This window comes from Carassius carassius, chromosome 27 (assembly GCF_963082965.1).
Source record: "Carassius carassius chromosome 27, fCarCar2.1, whole genome shotgun sequence".
Classification (NCBI taxonomy): domain Eukaryota; kingdom Metazoa; phylum Chordata; class Actinopteri; order Cypriniformes; family Cyprinidae; genus Carassius; species Carassius carassius.
Genome location: NC_081781.1, coordinates 13,390,835 through 13,409,355, shown reverse-complemented (window position 1 = coordinate 13,409,355; position 18,521 = coordinate 13,390,835). Strand labels below are relative to the sequence as shown.

Here is an 18,521-nt window from a genome sequence, read left to right as displayed (position 1 = left end):
AATTTTGCTAAGCATAACATATCACACAGACATACAAACTATTGGAAAAATTAAGAAGTCTGTTTATAATTGTTTATAAAAGCAATATATTATAATTATTCTACAGACAGCACTGTATATCGACCTCCACTGATTCGTAGTGGATCCAGAGGTGCACCATCTTATGTCATTACACAGGATCAGCTGTCATTTTTGTTGTCTTGTGGCTTCACTGTAAAACAGATTGCACAAATTCTACACACCTCCATATCCACAGTCAAGCGACGTTTAAGGTAAGTTATATAATATAATAACTAATATCCATTGACTACACACATTATACCCTGTTCACAGGTGTATTTGTCATGCAAAACTAATAAAATGATGGAAACATTTTATTTTATCCCAGTTACATATGTTACATGTAGTGTGCATAATTACATGATACTGACCATAAACTAAACCCTAATCCTATTCCTAACCACAACCCTATAGTAAGTGCATCTAGATTATTATTATTATTATTTAGTACTTAAATGTGTAATTACACTGTGTAACCCGATTAATAAAGTGAATTTTATTTATATTTACATTTAGTCAGTTAGTGGACACTTTTATCCAAAGCATTTTATAACAATAGAAACATATTTGGGAATTTGCTCCACCTAGATTAAAATGTCATATGTTTAGGCTGACTGGAGTACTCATCTCATTAGATCATAATGAGTTGGGAAAAATGCTGAGTGCAACTTTTGATTTATTTTAGCGCTCCTATTAAATGTTAAAATGCTTGGATATATATTTCCAGGTGCTTCAATCTGTTGCAGTCTTCCTCATACTCAGATATATCTGATGCAGATTTAGATGAAAAAATTAGGGATATAGTGGCTGGAAATGACCAACTTGGACCAGAGGCAGTTCGAGCACAACTGAGGACAGAGGGAATTCGGGTTCAGAGGTGCAGAGTGCGGAGCAGTATGCATCGTGTCAACCCAAGGGCTGCAGCTCTCAGAGCAATGTCTCAGAGACTACGTAGAAGGTCCTACCGTGTCGCAGGACCTAATTCTTTATGGCATCTTGATGGAAATCACAAACTAATAAGGTAATTTTCTTTTTAAATGCAATCTTAAACATTGCATTATGCCTTAACCACTTTATTCTTCTGTTGCTTTAACAAAATGCCATTAAGTCACTAAATTTAAAATTTGTTTTTAAAAGTCTAAATTTCAGAATTAAGCAGTTGATTAACAGAAATCAGTATGGCTGCATAAAAAGGGTTGTTGAAATGGATGTAACAGTGCTCTTGTAGAACATCTAAAGCACACCCTTCATTGGATATTTTGTTGTTGTCTAATGCAGGTTTTATGCTCAACTAAGTAATTATGTATTTGTGTTAATTTAGATGGAGGATAGTAATTCATGGTGCCATTGATGGCTACAGTCGGCTTGTCACCTTTCTCCAAGCATCTAACAACAATCGCAGCAGCACTGTCATGAACTGCTTCTTGGATGCCATTTCCAAATATGGAGTCCCTTCCAGAGTAAGGACTGACCATGGGGGAGAGAACAATGCAGTGTGCTTGTTCATGAACCTGTTCAGAGGCACTGAACGAGGGAGTGCTCTTAGAGGAAGAAGTACACACAATCAGAGGATTGAAAGACTTTGGGTCGATCTGTGGCGTGGGGTGTCAAATGTGTACTATGACCTTTTCCACTTTCTTGAGAGTGAGGGCATTGTGGATGTAGATAATGAAATGCACATGTGGGCTCTGCAATATGTCTACATCCCAAGAATTAACAAAGACTTGACAAATTTTAAACACCAGTGGAACAATCATGGTTTACGAACCGAGAGACACCAGTCACCTCTACAAATCTTTGTCCGGGATTGCCTGGCACAACAGAGTCTGCCAAGTACTGCAATGCAGGAGATATTTGCAAGACCCTCAGACTCCACTGGAGGAGAGACTAATTCAGCAGAGCTTGTTGGTGGTGACAGTCATTCTGTATCTGGAGCGGTATCTCATGTGCATTGGCTTGAACGAGTTACCGTACCTCCAAACCAGTTCACTGTGACTGATGATGAGATGAAACAACTCACAGAACAAATTGATCCACTTGAAGGTCCCCGGGAAAATCTTGGAGTAAATGTACTTAAAGATGTCCTTTCTTTTGTGGAAAACCTAAGAATGTAAATTGACATTTAACAGTGTCACTGTTACTTGTTTGAAGTGTTTTACATGGCATGTGTCATATTCTGATCGGTATCTCCCCTCTACTTTCCTGACTCATTTATAGTTTATGTAAGGGCTAGTCATATCCCTGAGATAAAAAAAAAAAAAAAAAAACACTAAATCACATTAATAAACAACTTTTTATTGTAATTGTGATGTAAATTTCATTAATTTGTAGTATAATCTGAATACTTTCAGATGTGGATTCTTATCAGATATCCCAAGACAGAGCAGAACTGGAGAAAGGGACAAAACTTAGCAACCCCTACAAACATCAAAAAGCTGTAGTAGAACTGTATGATGAAATGTCCATTGTATAACTTTAGATAATCGAAGTGCACACATCCAACAGGCTGAAGGGCTTAATGTGAGTGCTCAACCACGTAAATACCTAAAACTAAGAAGAAATTTGGCACACCACAGCTCCAAAAGTATTATGTTCTCATCAAAGGTGACATTCCGAGCCTACAAGCTCTTCATTAGACAATGAACACATACATAGTTCAGGTTTTATATATAGCACAAACCTGAATGACATGATCACCCACATGATCCAAAAAAGGGCAATCAGGAAATCACCTCACATAAAGGCAATAAACAAACCTAAAAGTGAATACAACCACTAACTACAAATTCTGAACCTAAGCCTATATAAAAAAAATAGCTGTAAAGTATACATAAATTATAGAATCAAATTTACATTTGATTCTATCTTGATGTTGATTGTTTTCTTAACATCAGGCATTTTATTTAATGATTTTTGTGAGAGATAAAGTATTGTTCTTTTATGTATATTTTGCAAGTATTTTTTTTTTTTTAATATGTTGAGGTTCAGCATTTGTAGTTAATGGTTGTTTTCACTTTTATGTTTATTGCCTTTATCTGATTGCCATTCGGTTTGGGGGGCGGGGGGTCATGTGGGTGATCATGTCACTCTAGTTTGATGTATGTGATCATTGTCTGATGAAGAGCTTGTAGGCTTGAAATGTCACTTTTGGTGAGAATATAAATATTTTTCTACTCTTAGAGCAGTGGTGTGCCAATTTAGCTCTTCATGTTTCATAATAAAACTTTAAAACATGAAAATATTTAAAACTATTACATCAGTAACAGCCAACACAATTTTTCTACATCACTCCAAAAGTGGGGGATTGCAAAATACCACTTTCCATGTTTTCTCTGAAGAGTTCATAGCTGGGATGGATTGGTAGCCTCAAGACAATGCTGCAGGTATTTGCCTCTGGAAAAATTTTAGGGGCCTCATTCTCTTGAGGGTGTAAGAACTCCAATTTGGGTTCCACTGGGAACCCTAGCCTCGGAATAGCAGTAGATCCTGACACAAATCCAAGAATCTTGTCTAAGGTGAGGGGATATGCAGTTCCTTCTAGTAAAAATGAACAGGAAAAAAAAAAGTTAATGACCATTTTGCAGATACAGAATACCAGTAAAGTAGTTGTCACAGTTTATTGTACTTCATGTTCTTCCAAACCCATATAAGTATCCTCATCCCAGATAACAATAAAGTATAGTTGAATGTACTAAAAATACTTAAAAACAAGCAAGTACTTTTGTAGTAAATTCATTTTTTTGTGCTAAATAAGATTATATTTTATATAGACACTAATTAAAGGTGTATTTCTACTTGCACTTGAAAAAGTATATTAAGTAGCACTAATACTCAAATTCATTTTTAGTGCATTGAAATAAAGTATCCTATCACAAAAATATACAGAGGACTTTTATTTGTGTACTTCTAAAGTTTGATTTCATTACATTAAAAATTAGTTCAATCTTAGTAGATTTTTATATAGTAATCCTAAATTAAACTTTTAATAAATATAAGTACATTTTCCCAACTGTACCACATAAGTACACTTAATATAAATTGATTTTAAGTGTAGTCAGATAAAGTAAACCAAATATACAAGTGTTTTATAAGTGTATTAGTTAAAGGTGTGCTATGGTTCAGTATATATTTAAAAGTGTATGAAAGATTTGTTCAAGTGGCAACTAAATACATTTTAATACAGGGATAATATGTTAAAAGCACACATGAGCTATGGGATTTCATCAAACATATATACATTTTTATTTAATTTATCTTAAAAAAATATGATAGATAGATAGATAGACAGACAGACAGACAGACAGACAGACAGACAGACAGATAGATAGATAGATAGATAGATAGATAGATAGATAGATAGACAGACAGACAGAGAGAGAGAGAGAGAGAGAGAGAGATCCAACATAGCTTCAGTTTGATCTCATACCTTCCACTTCTATGAGCCAGTCCCTCCAGAAACAGATTGTTCTACTCTCCACTACTCTCCTGTTGCTGCCAACTGGAGAAAGTTCTGCTTTAAACAAAGCAGATATGTCTTCGGCCAAAAGTGGCTTCTCCTCATACATAAATACTTCTTTAAAGAGCTGAGGATGCTTTTGCATCAAATGTAAAAGCCCAAGACACTCCAGGCCCTCTTTAAATCTAGATAAGCAAAACATGTACCAAATGTGAAACAATGACAAAATAGTACTGGTAATTTGTCAGGTGAAAATATCTGTACATTCTTATACTCACTGTTCCAAGGAATCCCTCAACCTGTTCTCGATGAAAAACTTGGTAGCTGATTCCACTAAGTTGTCTCTGTCTTCTAGCGTCTGGATGTGCCATAGAGACCCCAGCATACTTAATTGGTCAGACGCCTCCATTATAGCACACTGTGCTTCATTTACATTCTGTGCCAACTGGATCTAAATTGACAATGAATTTAACACAAAATTAGCCATTAAATACAAGAAACAAAATACTTATATAAAACATTTAAATATTTAATGCACACACAAACCCTTAAGTAAGAGCTTTTTAAGGTTAAGGTTAACAATTTAAACATTCTAAGATATTACCACTATCGCCAAATTACAGTTACTAACAAAGCAACAGCTGGCATAAATGAAAATGTGCAATATATAAACTAACCTTGGTCATCTTTGCTCTGAAGTCATAGTCAGCAATCTCTTGAAGGTCTGGTACTGGGGGCTGAAGGTTGCACACCTGACAGAACAGTCTTTCTGAAAAAAAATTTGGCTCCACACCACCATGTATCAGGCACACAGCTATCATCCGTCCAACTATTTTGTACATTCCATTGTACAGTGCTGTAACACATGGGAAAAGCATTATTATGTCTATAAACAATGCTTAGAAAATGTGTGGTGCTTCTTAAAAAATTAATCACTTTTTTCATAGGGGACTATGTTTTAATTTTAATAATTAAAGATGATTTTTATAAAGACCTAATGACATTCAATGTGAAAGTGTGCAGAATTACAGAAAATTATAAAGGAGGCAAACTATTTTTCCAAAATGCTTAATGTAAACACACACACACACAAATTAGGCAGGAGGTTACCTTTGGAATTGCAGGCAAGTGTTTTTTTCCAGTCCTCTCCATCAAATATTTCGCATGAGTGGATTTCCCTCATCAGCAAAGTTAAAAATTCTCTCGTTGGTCCACCCTCATCAGCGGCTCCCTCACCAATCCCATCAGCATCTCTGAACACAACATCTAGTTTTGCCTCAGGGTTAAAACGTTGGCGTCGGAAGGCTCTGATGCCACTGTCTAGGATGTTGCATCGTGTTACATTGATTTGGTTGGAAATGGGTGCAGCTGTAAAATCCACTTTGTTTGACATTGTATTTAACAATGATTTCAGGTCAACACTGAAAAAAATAAATAAAAGAGAATGTTACTCCGTCTTTTGATCCAACTACAGTATAAATACATGTCTAACAACATCAATTGACTTACTCATACTCATCTTCATCTGAGATATAAATATCTGTGTCTGGACTGAGTAAAGAAAATGCCACTGAAACTTCTGGAGAGGAGGCCACGGCTGGAGCTGGAGCAGCAGAGGAGGCCACGGCTGGAGCTGAGAAGGAGGCCACGGCTGGAGATGAGAAGGAGGCCACGGCTGGAGCTGGAGCTGGAGAGGAGGCCACGGCTGGAGCTGGAGCTGGAGAGGAGGCCACGGCTGGAGCTGGAGCTGGAGAGGAGGCCACGGCTGGAGCTGGAGCTGGAGAGGAGGCCACGGCTGGAGCTGGAGCTGGAGAGGAGGCCACGGCTGGAGCTGGAGCTGAGAAGGAGGCCACGGCTGGAGCTGGAGCTGGAGAGGAGGCCACGGCTGGAGCTGGAGCTGAGAAGGAGGCCACGGCTGGAGCTGGAGCTGGAGAGGAGGCCACGGCTGGAGCTGGAGCTGAGAAGGAGGCCACGGCTGGAGCTGAGAAGGAGGCCACGGCTGGAGATGAGAAGGAGGCCACGGCTGGAGCTGGAGAGGAGTTCACTTGTGCAAGTGCATAAGTACTCTGTAAAATTGAACAACTGTGATCTTTCATTTGAATGTACTATTGCACTATTTGTAGCACTTTTGTTTATACATAATATAAAGGAAGCAATAAAATATTAGGCTGTCCAAAAAACGAAGACTGATATGAAATAGATCAAACAATAGGAACACAGTTTCTACATAATACTGCAGACACAAAGAGGCCTTTTGAATATTAGATTAGATTACCTTCTCTTGTACATAAAGTGCCGATCTTCCTAGCTGCCCACTAGCAATTATGGCTGCTGGGGTTTTTGACTCCAGACTCAAACGTGAAACCTGCCTCTGTGCATCAACCCTGCATAATTCAAACTCTCTCCCTTGAAGCTGTGGAAACGTGCTTCTGAGAATTTCTGCAAACTGTGTCTCACTCTGCTCTCTCTGTACAACAAGTCTCTGACTGGCAATGGCATCTATTGGTCAACAATGTGAAATGCTGTTAGTTTAATTTGTTTACAATCAACATGACAATTTCATGAATAGCATTATAAGCAAAGGACTTACCTCTCAAAGAAGATAACCGATCAATACCAGTGCGGAGAAGAGTTACTTTAAATGTACATGTCACATTTCTCCTCCGCGTCCTTCTGGGACGAGCAGGACCATGCAACGGCTGTTCGTTGCGGAACATCTCAAACCTTTCAGAGAACATTTAAACATAACTCTACTACGAAATTTAAACATATTTGCTATAACCTAATTAATGATCTGAGATAAAGTAAGTTTGATACTTATTGTTTGTTATTATAATGTCATGATTTAAGTTGTCGAATTAAATCATCCAATTAATTTATAGGGCTAATAAATAGATTTTATTTAAAGATTTTACAGATAGATAGATAGATAGATAGATAGATAGATAGATAGATAGATAGATAGATAGATAGGCAGACAGACATTCCCTACCTGTCCACAAGACTTTGTTCTCCAAGCTCTGCTGGTGATGCTTCAAGTAAACTGTCAAGTTGGGCATTTATGCGATCCCTAATCCCACTGAGACGTCTTCTAAAATTATTAGGTACACCAGACATCTTTGTTGTTCTCTGATAAAGAGATTAATAATGACCTAACAATCTAAAAAACGCGCCAGACACTACATCCGGTGCTGTCTTAAAATCATAAATGAATCAGACGTTTGAACGAATCGATTTAATAAATGATTCAGTGACATGCTGCCACCTACTGGCGGTTTCAGTTTCATTTTATAAATTGAGTCATTTAAATTGTTTAATATTTCTATATTCAAAACTTCATATTTTAAACATTAATCTCATAACATCGTTATTATGCATGAAGTCTGTAAATATTCCTTAATGCAACAAAAAAAGTTAAGTGCATGGCAAAGATGAAATGTTGATGCTAAGTTAAAATCTAAATGTTTTGGCTTTAAAATATGGAATACATTTAATAAAGTTTGAAAAAGGGGATTATAAAGGTTAAAAAACTAATCTTTAAGGAGTCAAATATCGCCCTATAATGTATATATATATATATATATATATATATATATATATATATATATATATATATATATATATATATATATATATATATATATATATATATATATATATATATAGTACAGACCAAAGGTTTGGACACACCTTCTCATTCAAAGAGTTTTCTTTATTTTCATGACTATGAAAATTGTAGATTCACACTGAAGGCATCAAAACTATGAATTAACACATGTGGAATTATATATAGAATTATATACATAACAAAAAAGTGTGAAACAACTGAAAATATGTCATGTTCTAGGTTCTTCAAAGTAGCCCCCTTTTGCTTTGATTACTGCTTTGCACACTCTTGGCATTCTCTTGATGAGCTTCAAGAGGTAGTCACCTGAAATGGTCTTCCACAGTCTTGAAGGAGTTCCCAGAGAGATGCTTAGCACTTGTTGGTGCTTTTGCCTTCTGTCTGCGGTCCAGCTCACCCCTAAACCATCTCGATTGGGTTCAGGTCCGGTGACTGTGGAGGACAGGTCATCTGGAGCAGCACCCCATCACTCTCCTTCTTGCTCAAATAGCCCTTGATGCCTTCAGTCTGACTCTACAGTTTACATAGTCATGAAAATAAAGAAAACTCTTTGAATATATATATATATATATATATATATATATATATATATATATATATAAAGGAATGTAAGCATAGACGCCTTAAGACCTTAATGTTACCTTTTAAAAACTAATTGCAAACGTTTACGCAAAGTGTATTAAATATAATCTACAAATCATGCAATACTGTACAACTAATTAAGAAAGGTTTTGAGAGATAGGCTAATCAGTCCAATGAGAGACAAGTACTAATCATTCTAATTGTTTATTAAATAATTCTTTCTTTTCACTAATTAATGTTTATGTTTTTATTAAACACATTAATAATGCTTATATTTTAGCATGTGCAATTTCACAAAGTATTTATAATGTGGCCAAAATTGCTTAATATTCAAGAAGGACATATAGAAATATGAAATAAATGTAATGTTATTATAGATTACAAAGAGATTTATAATGAAATACATCCAAAAGGTCATTATATATATATATATATATATATATATATATATATATATATATATATATATATATATATATATATTCCAACACAGATTATAAATATATTTTGGAATATATTACAAGAAATTTATTATTTAACTGTTGTAATAATTTCCAAATTTACACTCATTTGTGTCATGTAATAACAATATTCATTATATGTATATATGTATATATATATATATATATGTGTGTGTGTGTGTGTGTGTGTATTTGTTTTTCTATTCTGGTGGGGACTTAAACCTGAATACACACAGACTCATGGGGACTCGTGTCACGGAGGGGACCTAAATTGACCTAAAAATGCAGAAAGTTTCCTGTGAGGGTTAGGTTTAGGGGTAGGGTTGGTGTAGGGCGATAGAAAATACGGTCTGTACAGTATAAAAACCATTACACCTATGGAGAGTCCCCACAAGGATAGCTGACCAGACGTGTGTGTGTGTGTGTAAGTGCTTTATTGTAAAAATTCAGGTATCTACTTTTGAGTATGATTTCAGTTTATCATATGTTATTATGTTTTAAAAAGGAAGAAAAAGTACCCTCAAAAGATATTTTATCATATAGCCAAATTGTGTTAAATGAGAAAAGCAAAGAATGAGAAAACAGAATCAAAATGTAGCTTTAAAAATGTATATTTAATTTAGGTTTACACATGCTATGCTTTGTTTCAGAAGTTGCATCTGAATCAACATATATTTACAGACTAAAACAGTTTGGTTATCAGCATTCTTCAAAATATCTTCCTATGTTCCTCAAACGCAATAAAGACATAAGGTTTGAAACAACATTGGGTTGAGTAAATGTAAATAAACAGAATTTCTATTTTTGTAAAACTATGGCCAACTATTTATTAAATTGAAATGATATCCTACTCAAAATATAATATAATAATAAAATAATAATATTACTTCCTTATTAATTTAACTGTTGAATAAAATCATTTCCACATTTTCACTTCATGAGACTTCATGAGACAAAAGCTTATTCAGGGGCATTTATCCCCTATATGTACAATTGTAAGGGCTCTTCTTGCCATCTTCGCGCTCTTGCAAACTGGATGCTCTGACTTGCCGTAGAGTCCTCGTAGCCATGAGAGGTGTGTCCATGTAGATGAGCGAATAAATTTGCATCTTAAGTGGCGTGTCGCGTTAACTTAACGTCGGTCGGCGTGTGGCGTTATTTTAACGCCTGGTGGCGTCTGGCGTTAACTTATCACGTAACGGCGCTTATTTAACGCCTGGCGGCGTTATGAAAACGGCGTTTTAAAATGAATACGGCGTTGAAAAGCACGCGTATTCTGACCCATTTGGCTTTCCATACTAATGTAAATGGCTAGCACATTAATAATAATAGTACGTTATTTTTGCGCGCGTTTCTCACTGGACGCTTTCACGTCAGGTGGTGCTGTCCAAGTCATGAAGAGGTGAATCCCCCAGTCTACAGTTTTGGGACCTACATGAGCACCGGCGTTCGAGCGATTAACCGAGTCAGCGTAGGCTCTCCGTGGCGTTTTGAGTGTCAGCAACTAAACTGACATCTTCTTATCATGCCTGGCCAGAAATGAATCCTGATTCAGCGCTCGGCTCACACAGAATCGCGCGCGGAGAGAACTTTGCTTTGGAACTCCTGTGCGGTGGAAAAGGCACGCGCAACGGCAGCGCGCGAAGGATCAACAACTTTCCTCAGCAACGCTAGCGTCCTTCCTATGTCGCTTCAAACCCTTCCATGTCACCAGTTATTGTTGCTTTAATTGGACGAGAATGTTTCAGAGACCGTGTCTGCTCAAACTCGGGGAAAACATCGTTGGTAAGCCTTGAGAAGCGGATATTAAATGACTTTTATGCGCCTCAGACTCGCGTCCTCGTCAGGTGGACTGTGAAGAGACAGAAGAGGAATGTTTATCCGAAATTTATCGCCGCTTAGTTTGGGTTTTTTGCCGTTTTTGACAAGTTACTGTTTTCTCTCACTGTTTCTTCCGTTATTTCAGGTGAGTTGGACTGAGCAGTTCAGTCGATTATAATAATTCGTTTTCAGGTTCAATAACTGAGCGTCGCGGATGCGCACGTGCATAACGGCCACTGTGTGTTTCTCTCCTGCGCTGAAATGTATGAATATATCTAGTTATTTGGATGTGTATTTATGTATTTGTATACATATGCACGGTCAGATACAGTTGGCAACAAAATAAAATCATAAATGACATTTATATATAATTTTGAGTTTAATCAGATTTAGATGGCAGTTTCGGAAGGTTAAAGTTTAATACACAAAGTAAAATATCCATGAATATTTATGTGTAATATTTTGACCTTGCACCTCTAGTATTTCTACAATAGTAGTATTTACAACTAGTCTAGTTTACTAGTTTGCACTACGGTTTATTTAAGAGTTCCAGCATCAGCTAAAATCATAGGTACTGAACAGTGTTCAGATCTGGAGACATTGCTTTTGGTCGTTTACTACTGTACCCCGTGGCAACAGCCCTCACAAGACCAGGAGAAGTGTTTCCTGGATGGCCTATTAGGGGGTGGCAGTGTCAGGGTTCACCCCTCGTTACTCCCACTCTTCTGGGGGCCGTGGCGCTGCGGTGTGGGTGGGTGCTCTCTTTGAGAGACCTCAGCCTCCACACACCCTTCAGTCTCCACTTTAGTGGGAGGGAGCTCCCATTCGCCAACATGCAGAGAGAAAATAAGAGAGAGTGCTTGTGTTGTTATGTTCTCTTCATTGTAAATTCTAAGGGTTATTGCGAAAAATCTCATTTTACTATTGCAGTTTTTTCTGTGCTACACATGGCATGATGATAAAAGTGACCAAAGCTAAATCTCTAAATCTCAAAAGCTAAATTGTGCCCTGTTATTCTCCCTAGTTTGCGAGAGGGGAGCTCCAGAAATCATGCTCCCGAACCACAGTGGCACCGCTGGAAGGGAGCTGCCAGTTGCCATGCCAGTGTAGGCCCTACCCACCGTTACCCCCTCCACCCCCTCCTCCACCACCCCCAAGGCTTCTGGCTCCAACTGGTGAGTAGTGCTACTCTCTAATGTCTCTGCAGTCTCACTTCATTGTTTTCAGTCACATGACTCGCACAGCGACCCGGAGGGCTGAACATCCATAGAACTGCAGACCAGGCCTGACAATTTTCCATCTGTTTCATGCTACAAATATTTAGACCACCTCTCAAAAGAAGAAAAACAAAGGTATATGAACAAACCATGGTACTTCAATCACCAAAACAGCAGGATATTCTAAAACGCTTATTAACATGGCTTAAAAGAGAATCAAAATTCTGTTCTCATTTACTCACACTCATGTCATTCAAAACCTTTATGACTGACTTTCTTCTGTTGGAAGAATGTTTGTAATGAAACAGTTTCGGTTATGACTGTTTTAGTCATTGTATAAACAAAGCTGCTTGGTTTGACAGTGTGTGAGTAGTGGTCTGTACATGTTATTGACAATAGACCTTTTTTGCTCACTTTATTTTGCCTAGGTTTGCTAATGTGATAACAGTGATATTAAAAAGTGATATTCAGTATAATTTTTCTTTATAAGGCCTACTATATACATATGGAGCCCAATATGTGAATGCAATGTCCATGTTAAGCATTTTCTTTCTATAATGGTTTTCTATGGGAAAATGCTGAATATGAAACTTTATGTGTTGGTTCATATTCAGGGTCCATCTGCTTGCCTGTATATAGTATGTTTTATTAATAAGGAGTATATTAAGTTTGGTTCTCCAATATCACTGTCTTAAAGCCACATTCAATATTTTCTTAAAATGGTTTTCTATTTTAAATTTGGCATGTTGCATTTATATTCTGGGTGCATCTGCTTTACTGTAAATAGTGGGCATCATTAATAACGTATACTATTTAATATTACTGTCTTAGTACATTAGCATTTAGTACAAACTGGCTGGCAGTGGAAGAAAGCCTTGTTTTGCCCTCCAGGTGGGCATTCCCATAAGGCTGTGATGTCAAGTGAAAACTATGAATAGCAGTTGGTTCATAACATTGCCAAATGTTGACCTCTGCAAATGTTTTAAATCAAACACAGTTTGTAAGCTCCAAAGCATTTTTCTGCATCACCTCAGAGAGGTGTTACTGTACCTTTCTGTGCGTCAAACATAAATCTTGCAATCTAGGATTTCCTCTAACAAGTGTGGATTTATCTCAGTGTCATGTTGTCAGAATCTGCAGCACGTTCAATCCCCCAAAATGAATGATTTGGCTGTGTCTGCATGCTTTTCCACAAAGACAGGCACGTTCATTTAATCAGATTTTGTCACTGTCGTTTTGAAGGTAGCTTATAAGCAGTTTAATATTTTGCCCTTCTTGCTGAAACTATTTTCATTTCCTGACACCTCCTGTTTTGAGAAATGGACATGGCCGGAAACTATGTTGCTGTTCGCAATTGACACAAAGCTCAATCCCCTTCATTACAGGAGGTGGAAATTTTAGATTTGTCATCAGGGATCCCTGTCAGGCGCTGAGGAAAGCCAGATCAATGAAGCCTCTGCATTGAAAGGGTTGTGAAACCAATCTGTCTCTGGAGTTTAGCCTTCTGCTTTAAGCTGAGTAGTGTACTCTCACAACAACGGCAAGCTCTTGGGAAAAACATTTGTAAGAATTTATGACAAATACATTAGTTTGTGCCTTGCATCAATACCTGCCTTGTGCATACATGCTTGCTACGTCTTCAGATATGAAGCAAACAAAATCAATACATTGCATGAACAGCCTGAGATGCTTTAATACAATTTTTTTATGCTGTGACATGAAGTGTTTTGAGGGCGAAATGCAACATAGCTATTAACAATTGCGTGTGCGCTGAGGATTTAACTGTAAAAGGCGGTTTTTGATAAGTAACCAATTGAAGGCTTGCGACAGGCTTTGCCTTTAGGGGCAAAATGGCTTAAACATTAGCTTATTAAAATTATTCATGAGGAAGTAGCATTTAATGAGAACTCCCACACCTGTCATTATTGAAGCAGCGATAAAAGGTTTAAATTGAGGAATGTATTAGTTGCGAATTCAGAGGGACCGACTGCAAAAAGAATAGCTACCGCCCTAAACCTAATAGTCGGATTAAAACACAAGTTTGACTTTGGCTAAATATCAGGAATATTCTGCTGGATAAACAGATTCATAAAGTAGTAATTGACATTCAAACTAACTAAAAAAGACCAGATTCATACCAATAAAGCAATAAGATATTTTTAAGCAGCTTTTTTTTATTACACATCCTCTTCTCCAGCTCGTCCAGGCCAATTATTGTCCACAATAGATAATGTCATGCTGTACTGCTTTCTATTGTATTGTCTTTATTATAAACCACATTGGAGCAGACACATAAGTACTGATTGAACTCAGAATATTACCGAAGTGTACACGTTTTATCTCGAGATTAGTCTGAATCTATTTTTAGCAGAACTGCTGAGGATGTAGATGAGGGGAAGTAGATTAGATGGAATTGCTCCTGGGCTCTTGGAAAAGAACACACTCTTTTAAGCCCAAAAAGGGCATGCGTGGCAGGCAGAAACACATGGCTAACTCTGCTAACCTCACAGAGGTGTTTAGAGACACTAGGATTGCTATTGTGACAAATTCTAGTAACCTAAAAGCACTGAGAGCCCATCTTCTCAGGCTTTTCCCTTAAGGTGTGAAGAATTTGATATTATGGTACTAACCGATGTGCCAATCAAAATGTTGTTTGCAGTGGCAGTTGAGGTTGCAAGAAGGAAAGTGGAATTTCCTCTATTTTTACATTACCCTTGTCATGATATAACACACACTTATAGGTAATCTGTATAACATTATTTTAAATTAAATGACAAATATAAAATATGTCATTTTAAATCTGCCATTTAGTGATTATTTGACATAACATGAAAATAATCTTAATTTTGCTTTTCTTGGTTTTGTATCTAAAGACCCTTCAATCATATATCTAGTACATATCTTCAGATTAATGGTTTGTTTTGACTGTTTTTTATAAGTAATAAAGCTACTCTACTCATAAACAATCATATATAGGCCTGCTTCACTGAACTAGCTGTTTTGTGGGACGTGATGCTATTCCTTAATCTAGGCATAAAGTTGCTGCCTAAAAACAACAGGATAACGTGGTGCTTTGAAATGGCAAGTACTTCTCTCCTCTTGTCAGGCGTTCTCCCTCCAGGCCTGTCGGCCTGACTCCCCCTCCTGACAATCAAAGTAAAGGAGAGAAAAAGCAAAGCTAATGTCTCGTTCAGAGGGCTGTTTTGTCTTGCAAGTGTATCTGCCTGTTTATGCTAATTCAATGCATGTCAACATTAATTAAGTGTTTCAGCGTCTTAGAAAGTAATTAAGTGTAGCCAAATCAAAAACACATTGTGACACAAAACACAAATAAAGCGAAACCAATTTGTCTATCCGTATCTTCCCATTAGGTGAAACCACGGCAGGTGACGGCACATTTCTGAGATACCAGGCAATGTTTTTGCTTGTACTGTGTGACCAATTGCAGAAAATGTTCCCTCTTATCACACTTCTGAATTATTCAAATATGTGCAAGTAGGATAGCTTGCTATAGGGAAAATTGCTGTGTCAGAAGTGTAAAATTGTCCTGCACAGTGAGAAGGCAGTAAGTGGCTCTGCTTCTATAAAGTGCTACATTATATAACAGTGTATATGAAAATAGGATGATTGAGGATGATCGAGGATCTCACACTTAAAGATCAGCACTAGGGATGTTCATTTTAACTGGTTATTTATTTTCAGTAATTCATCAAAATATAAAAAAATGTTTGCTGCATTGTTAAAATAGGCTATGCTACGCGTATAATAAATTGTGTTTTTTAGACAGAAAAAAACATACATCATGTAGCCTATTAATAAGTCGCAATTTATTGTTTCATTCAGAAATAGGCCTAATGCAGACACGAAATGTTTACAAACATTATAATAATCACTGTAAACATAACTATGCTATTTTAGTTCCCTTCATTCCACAACAAATAATTTCAATTAACAGTAGCCTATTTATGTCATGGAACGCACACAAACAGGTAGATCCAATAGCAGTGTTTTATTGGGGTAATCCAGAATCATAAATCAGTCAAGCAAAGGTCAAAATCCAGGTAAGCAGTCCAAAACAAGAAACACAAACAAAAACCAGGGAACACGAAATACCAGGTGACATAAATGACATGACTCCATGACAATGACAAAGGTACAAACAATGTGAGTGGGAACAGCTGTGTGCAATGAACAGTGATTAGTCCAGATAAAGGCTAGTGTGAAATGCAGTACTGAAGTGGCGTGATGATATGGGGACGTGAGACCTCTAGTGGACAACCAGGGATACACAAACCAGACATTGACAATTTAAAAAAGAACAAGAATAAAAAATAGCCTATAAGAAGTTATAGCAATATAAATGACAAGCCAAAACAAATTAGTTTAGGCTAAAATGAAACCGAAACCAACGTTGCGTCTCTCATTTGACACAAAATCAAATGTTTCCGTATTCGCGATGTATTTGAATGCCAAATTATTATTTATTATAGCCTACTTCACTCACGTTCCAATATCCACGTAAAACAATATGTTTCGCTTAACATTATGGCGTACGGTGATAACACTTTATTACATATTTAAACTGAGCAGTGTTTTTTTTTCCATATGTTTGACTGACTGTATTTTATAATAATAATGAATGGGCTGCATTGTCAAAGTAGCAAAGCTTAATTGTGTACACACATGCGATGCCAGCGCAATCATATATTTATAATATATAAAAATATATTGGAAGGGTTTGCCTTTATTTGGATACATTCACAATAAAACAAATCTTTGTGCATAAAATAAGCCTAAAGAAAAATAGGATGCCGCTTTCTGCCATCTGTTTCCTTTCATGCAGCACAAAAATGAAATGAATTAATCCCCTGGAAACAAATGTTAGTATTTTTAATGGATGAATAAAATGCTAGTTACAGGATTATAAAATGAACAGATGTGATTGTGATCATTTGATAAAATGAAGAGAGCTCGCCGTACATTTGAGATCATTTTACTTTGTTGACTGTTTCCTATCCCGGCACGGAGACCGCTGAACGTGCCTCTTTAAATGGTTTCGTGGTGCTCATTGTTGTATTTTAAAACACTGTACAGATATAAACCTTCATATTCATCCGGAAGAAGGAGGCGGGAACCGGCGGACAATCAAAAACATTTTAATAACAAAATAAACACAAAAACAGCGCATCAGCCCCTCACGGACGACTGGTGCGCGCAAATAAAACCCAAAACACAACTAAAAGCCCAGGCCTGGTCCTCTCTCGTCCTTCACTGTCGTCGCTCCAGTTTTATATCCTTCCATCTCCTCCATGGGCCTCGAGACCGGTGGGTCGAACAGGTGTAGTTCATCTCCAATCACTCCCCCGGCCTCGCTCCCATGTCCCTCGGCCCCGCCCCACTCGTCACATACCCCCATCGCCCCTCGCAGGCCGGGGGGTACTCCCGAGACTGCGCTCTACTCCCCATCCCCCCCCCCTCCCTCCGGGGGGGCCGCTCACGGGGACCTGCGGGAACCTGGGGGTAGGACAGACGAGGCGAGAGAAAAGGAGATGGAAGGAGGAGCGACAGAGACGAGAGAGGGGAGAGAGGAAAAAAAAAAAAAAAAAAATTCCGGTTCCCAGACGCACCGCTGCTCGGCCCTCCACCAGCTGGGCGATCTCCTCCGCGGTGCCTGGCGGTGGCACTGGACGGCCCTCGGCGGACGGCACGACACTCCTCCGGTTTTGGGCAGCCGGCAGGAGTCCCCCGTTCCCTGCTCCTCCCCGTTCCGGCGGATGGCAGCAGGCTCCGGCCACCTGGCGAACGGGGCCGACTCCTCCGCTCCCTCACGGACGGCAGCCGTCTCTCCACATCGTGGGCGGCCGGTAGCGAGCTCGCCCGTCCCCGGCAACTCGCTCCAGCCCACCGCCTCGAGTGTCCATGGCGGCACACTCCTCGCCAGCTCGATGGCACCGCGGATTCACCACAGCGGAGAGGGATCTTCAGCAGCGCGTCCCTCCTTCTCCCGGGCTTCGGCACCACTGTAACGATATAAACCTTCATATTCATCCGGAAGAAGGAGGCGGGAACCGGCGGACAATCAAAAACATTTTAATAACAAAATAAACACAAAAACAGCGCACCAGCCCCTCACGGACGACTGGTGCGCGCAAATAAAACCCAAAACACAACTAAAAGCCCAGGCCTGGTCCTCTCTCGTCCTTCACTGTCGTCGCTCCAGTTTTATATCCTTCCATCTCCTCCATGGGCCTCGAGACCGGTGGGTCGAACAGGTGTAGTTCATCTCCAATCACTCCCCC

The 18,521-nt window shown here is 38.3% G+C and overlaps 2 protein-coding genes across 5 annotated transcripts in view; one reads left to right on the top strand and one right to left on the bottom strand.

Annotated features, from left to right (window-relative positions):
• Nucleotides 1-2,339: 2,339 nt before the first annotated feature.
• Nucleotides 2,340-7,946, bottom strand: LOC132106788 (uncharacterized). 2 transcript variants are annotated; one of them, XM_059512780.1, is made up of 8 exons: nucleotides 7,107-7,946; nucleotides 6,792-7,015; nucleotides 6,026-6,582; nucleotides 5,627-5,937; nucleotides 5,194-5,372; nucleotides 4,795-4,967; nucleotides 4,487-4,701; nucleotides 2,340-3,597 (listed from the first exon to the last, which is right to left on the bottom strand). In XM_059512780.1, the coding sequence occupies exons 1-8, from the start codon at nucleotides 7,252-7,254 to the stop codon at nucleotides 3,341-3,343; spliced, it is 2,064 nt and encodes a 687-aa protein (XP_059368763.1). In that variant the 5' UTR covers nucleotides 7,255-7,946; the 3' UTR covers nucleotides 2,340-3,340. The 2 variants fall into 2 exon arrangements, with proteins under 2 accessions (XP_059368763.1, XP_059368764.1); XM_059512781.1 differs by having other exon boundaries at nucleotides 5,194-5,285.
• Nucleotides 7,947-10,488: 2,542 nt separating this feature from the next.
• Nucleotides 10,489-18,521, top strand: part of LOC132106787 (proline-rich membrane anchor 1-like) — a 41,890-nt gene continuing 33,857 nt past the window's right edge. For 2 of the 3 annotated variants that reach the window (XR_009424199.1, XM_059512778.1), the window contains exons 1-2: nucleotides 10,489-11,150; nucleotides 12,030-12,180. Coding sequence is in view for 2 of the 3 variants with exons in the window: in XM_059512778.1 (XP_059368761.1) it covers nucleotides 11,058-11,150; nucleotides 12,030-12,180 (244 nt within the window). In the remaining variant the exon portion in view is untranslated. The remainder of the gene's footprint in view (nucleotides 11,151-12,029; nucleotides 12,181-18,521) is intronic. The other variant, XM_059512779.1, reaches the window with a different exon arrangement.

Bases quoted from the DNA above. Each gene is read 5' to 3' on its own strand.
- LOC132106788 (XM_059512780.1), bottom strand. From the start codon at position 7,254: ATGTTCTCTGAAAGGTTTGAGATGTTCCGCAACGAACAGCCGTTGCAT. The intron at 5,938-6,025 runs GTAAGTCAATTG...TATTTTTTTCAG, and splicing joins TCAGATGAAGATGAGTATGA to TGTTGACCTGAAATCATTGT. The intron at 4,968-5,193 runs GTTAGTTTATAT...TTGTCAATTTAG, and splicing joins TCAGAGCAAAGATGACCAAG to ATCCAGTTGGCACAGAATGT.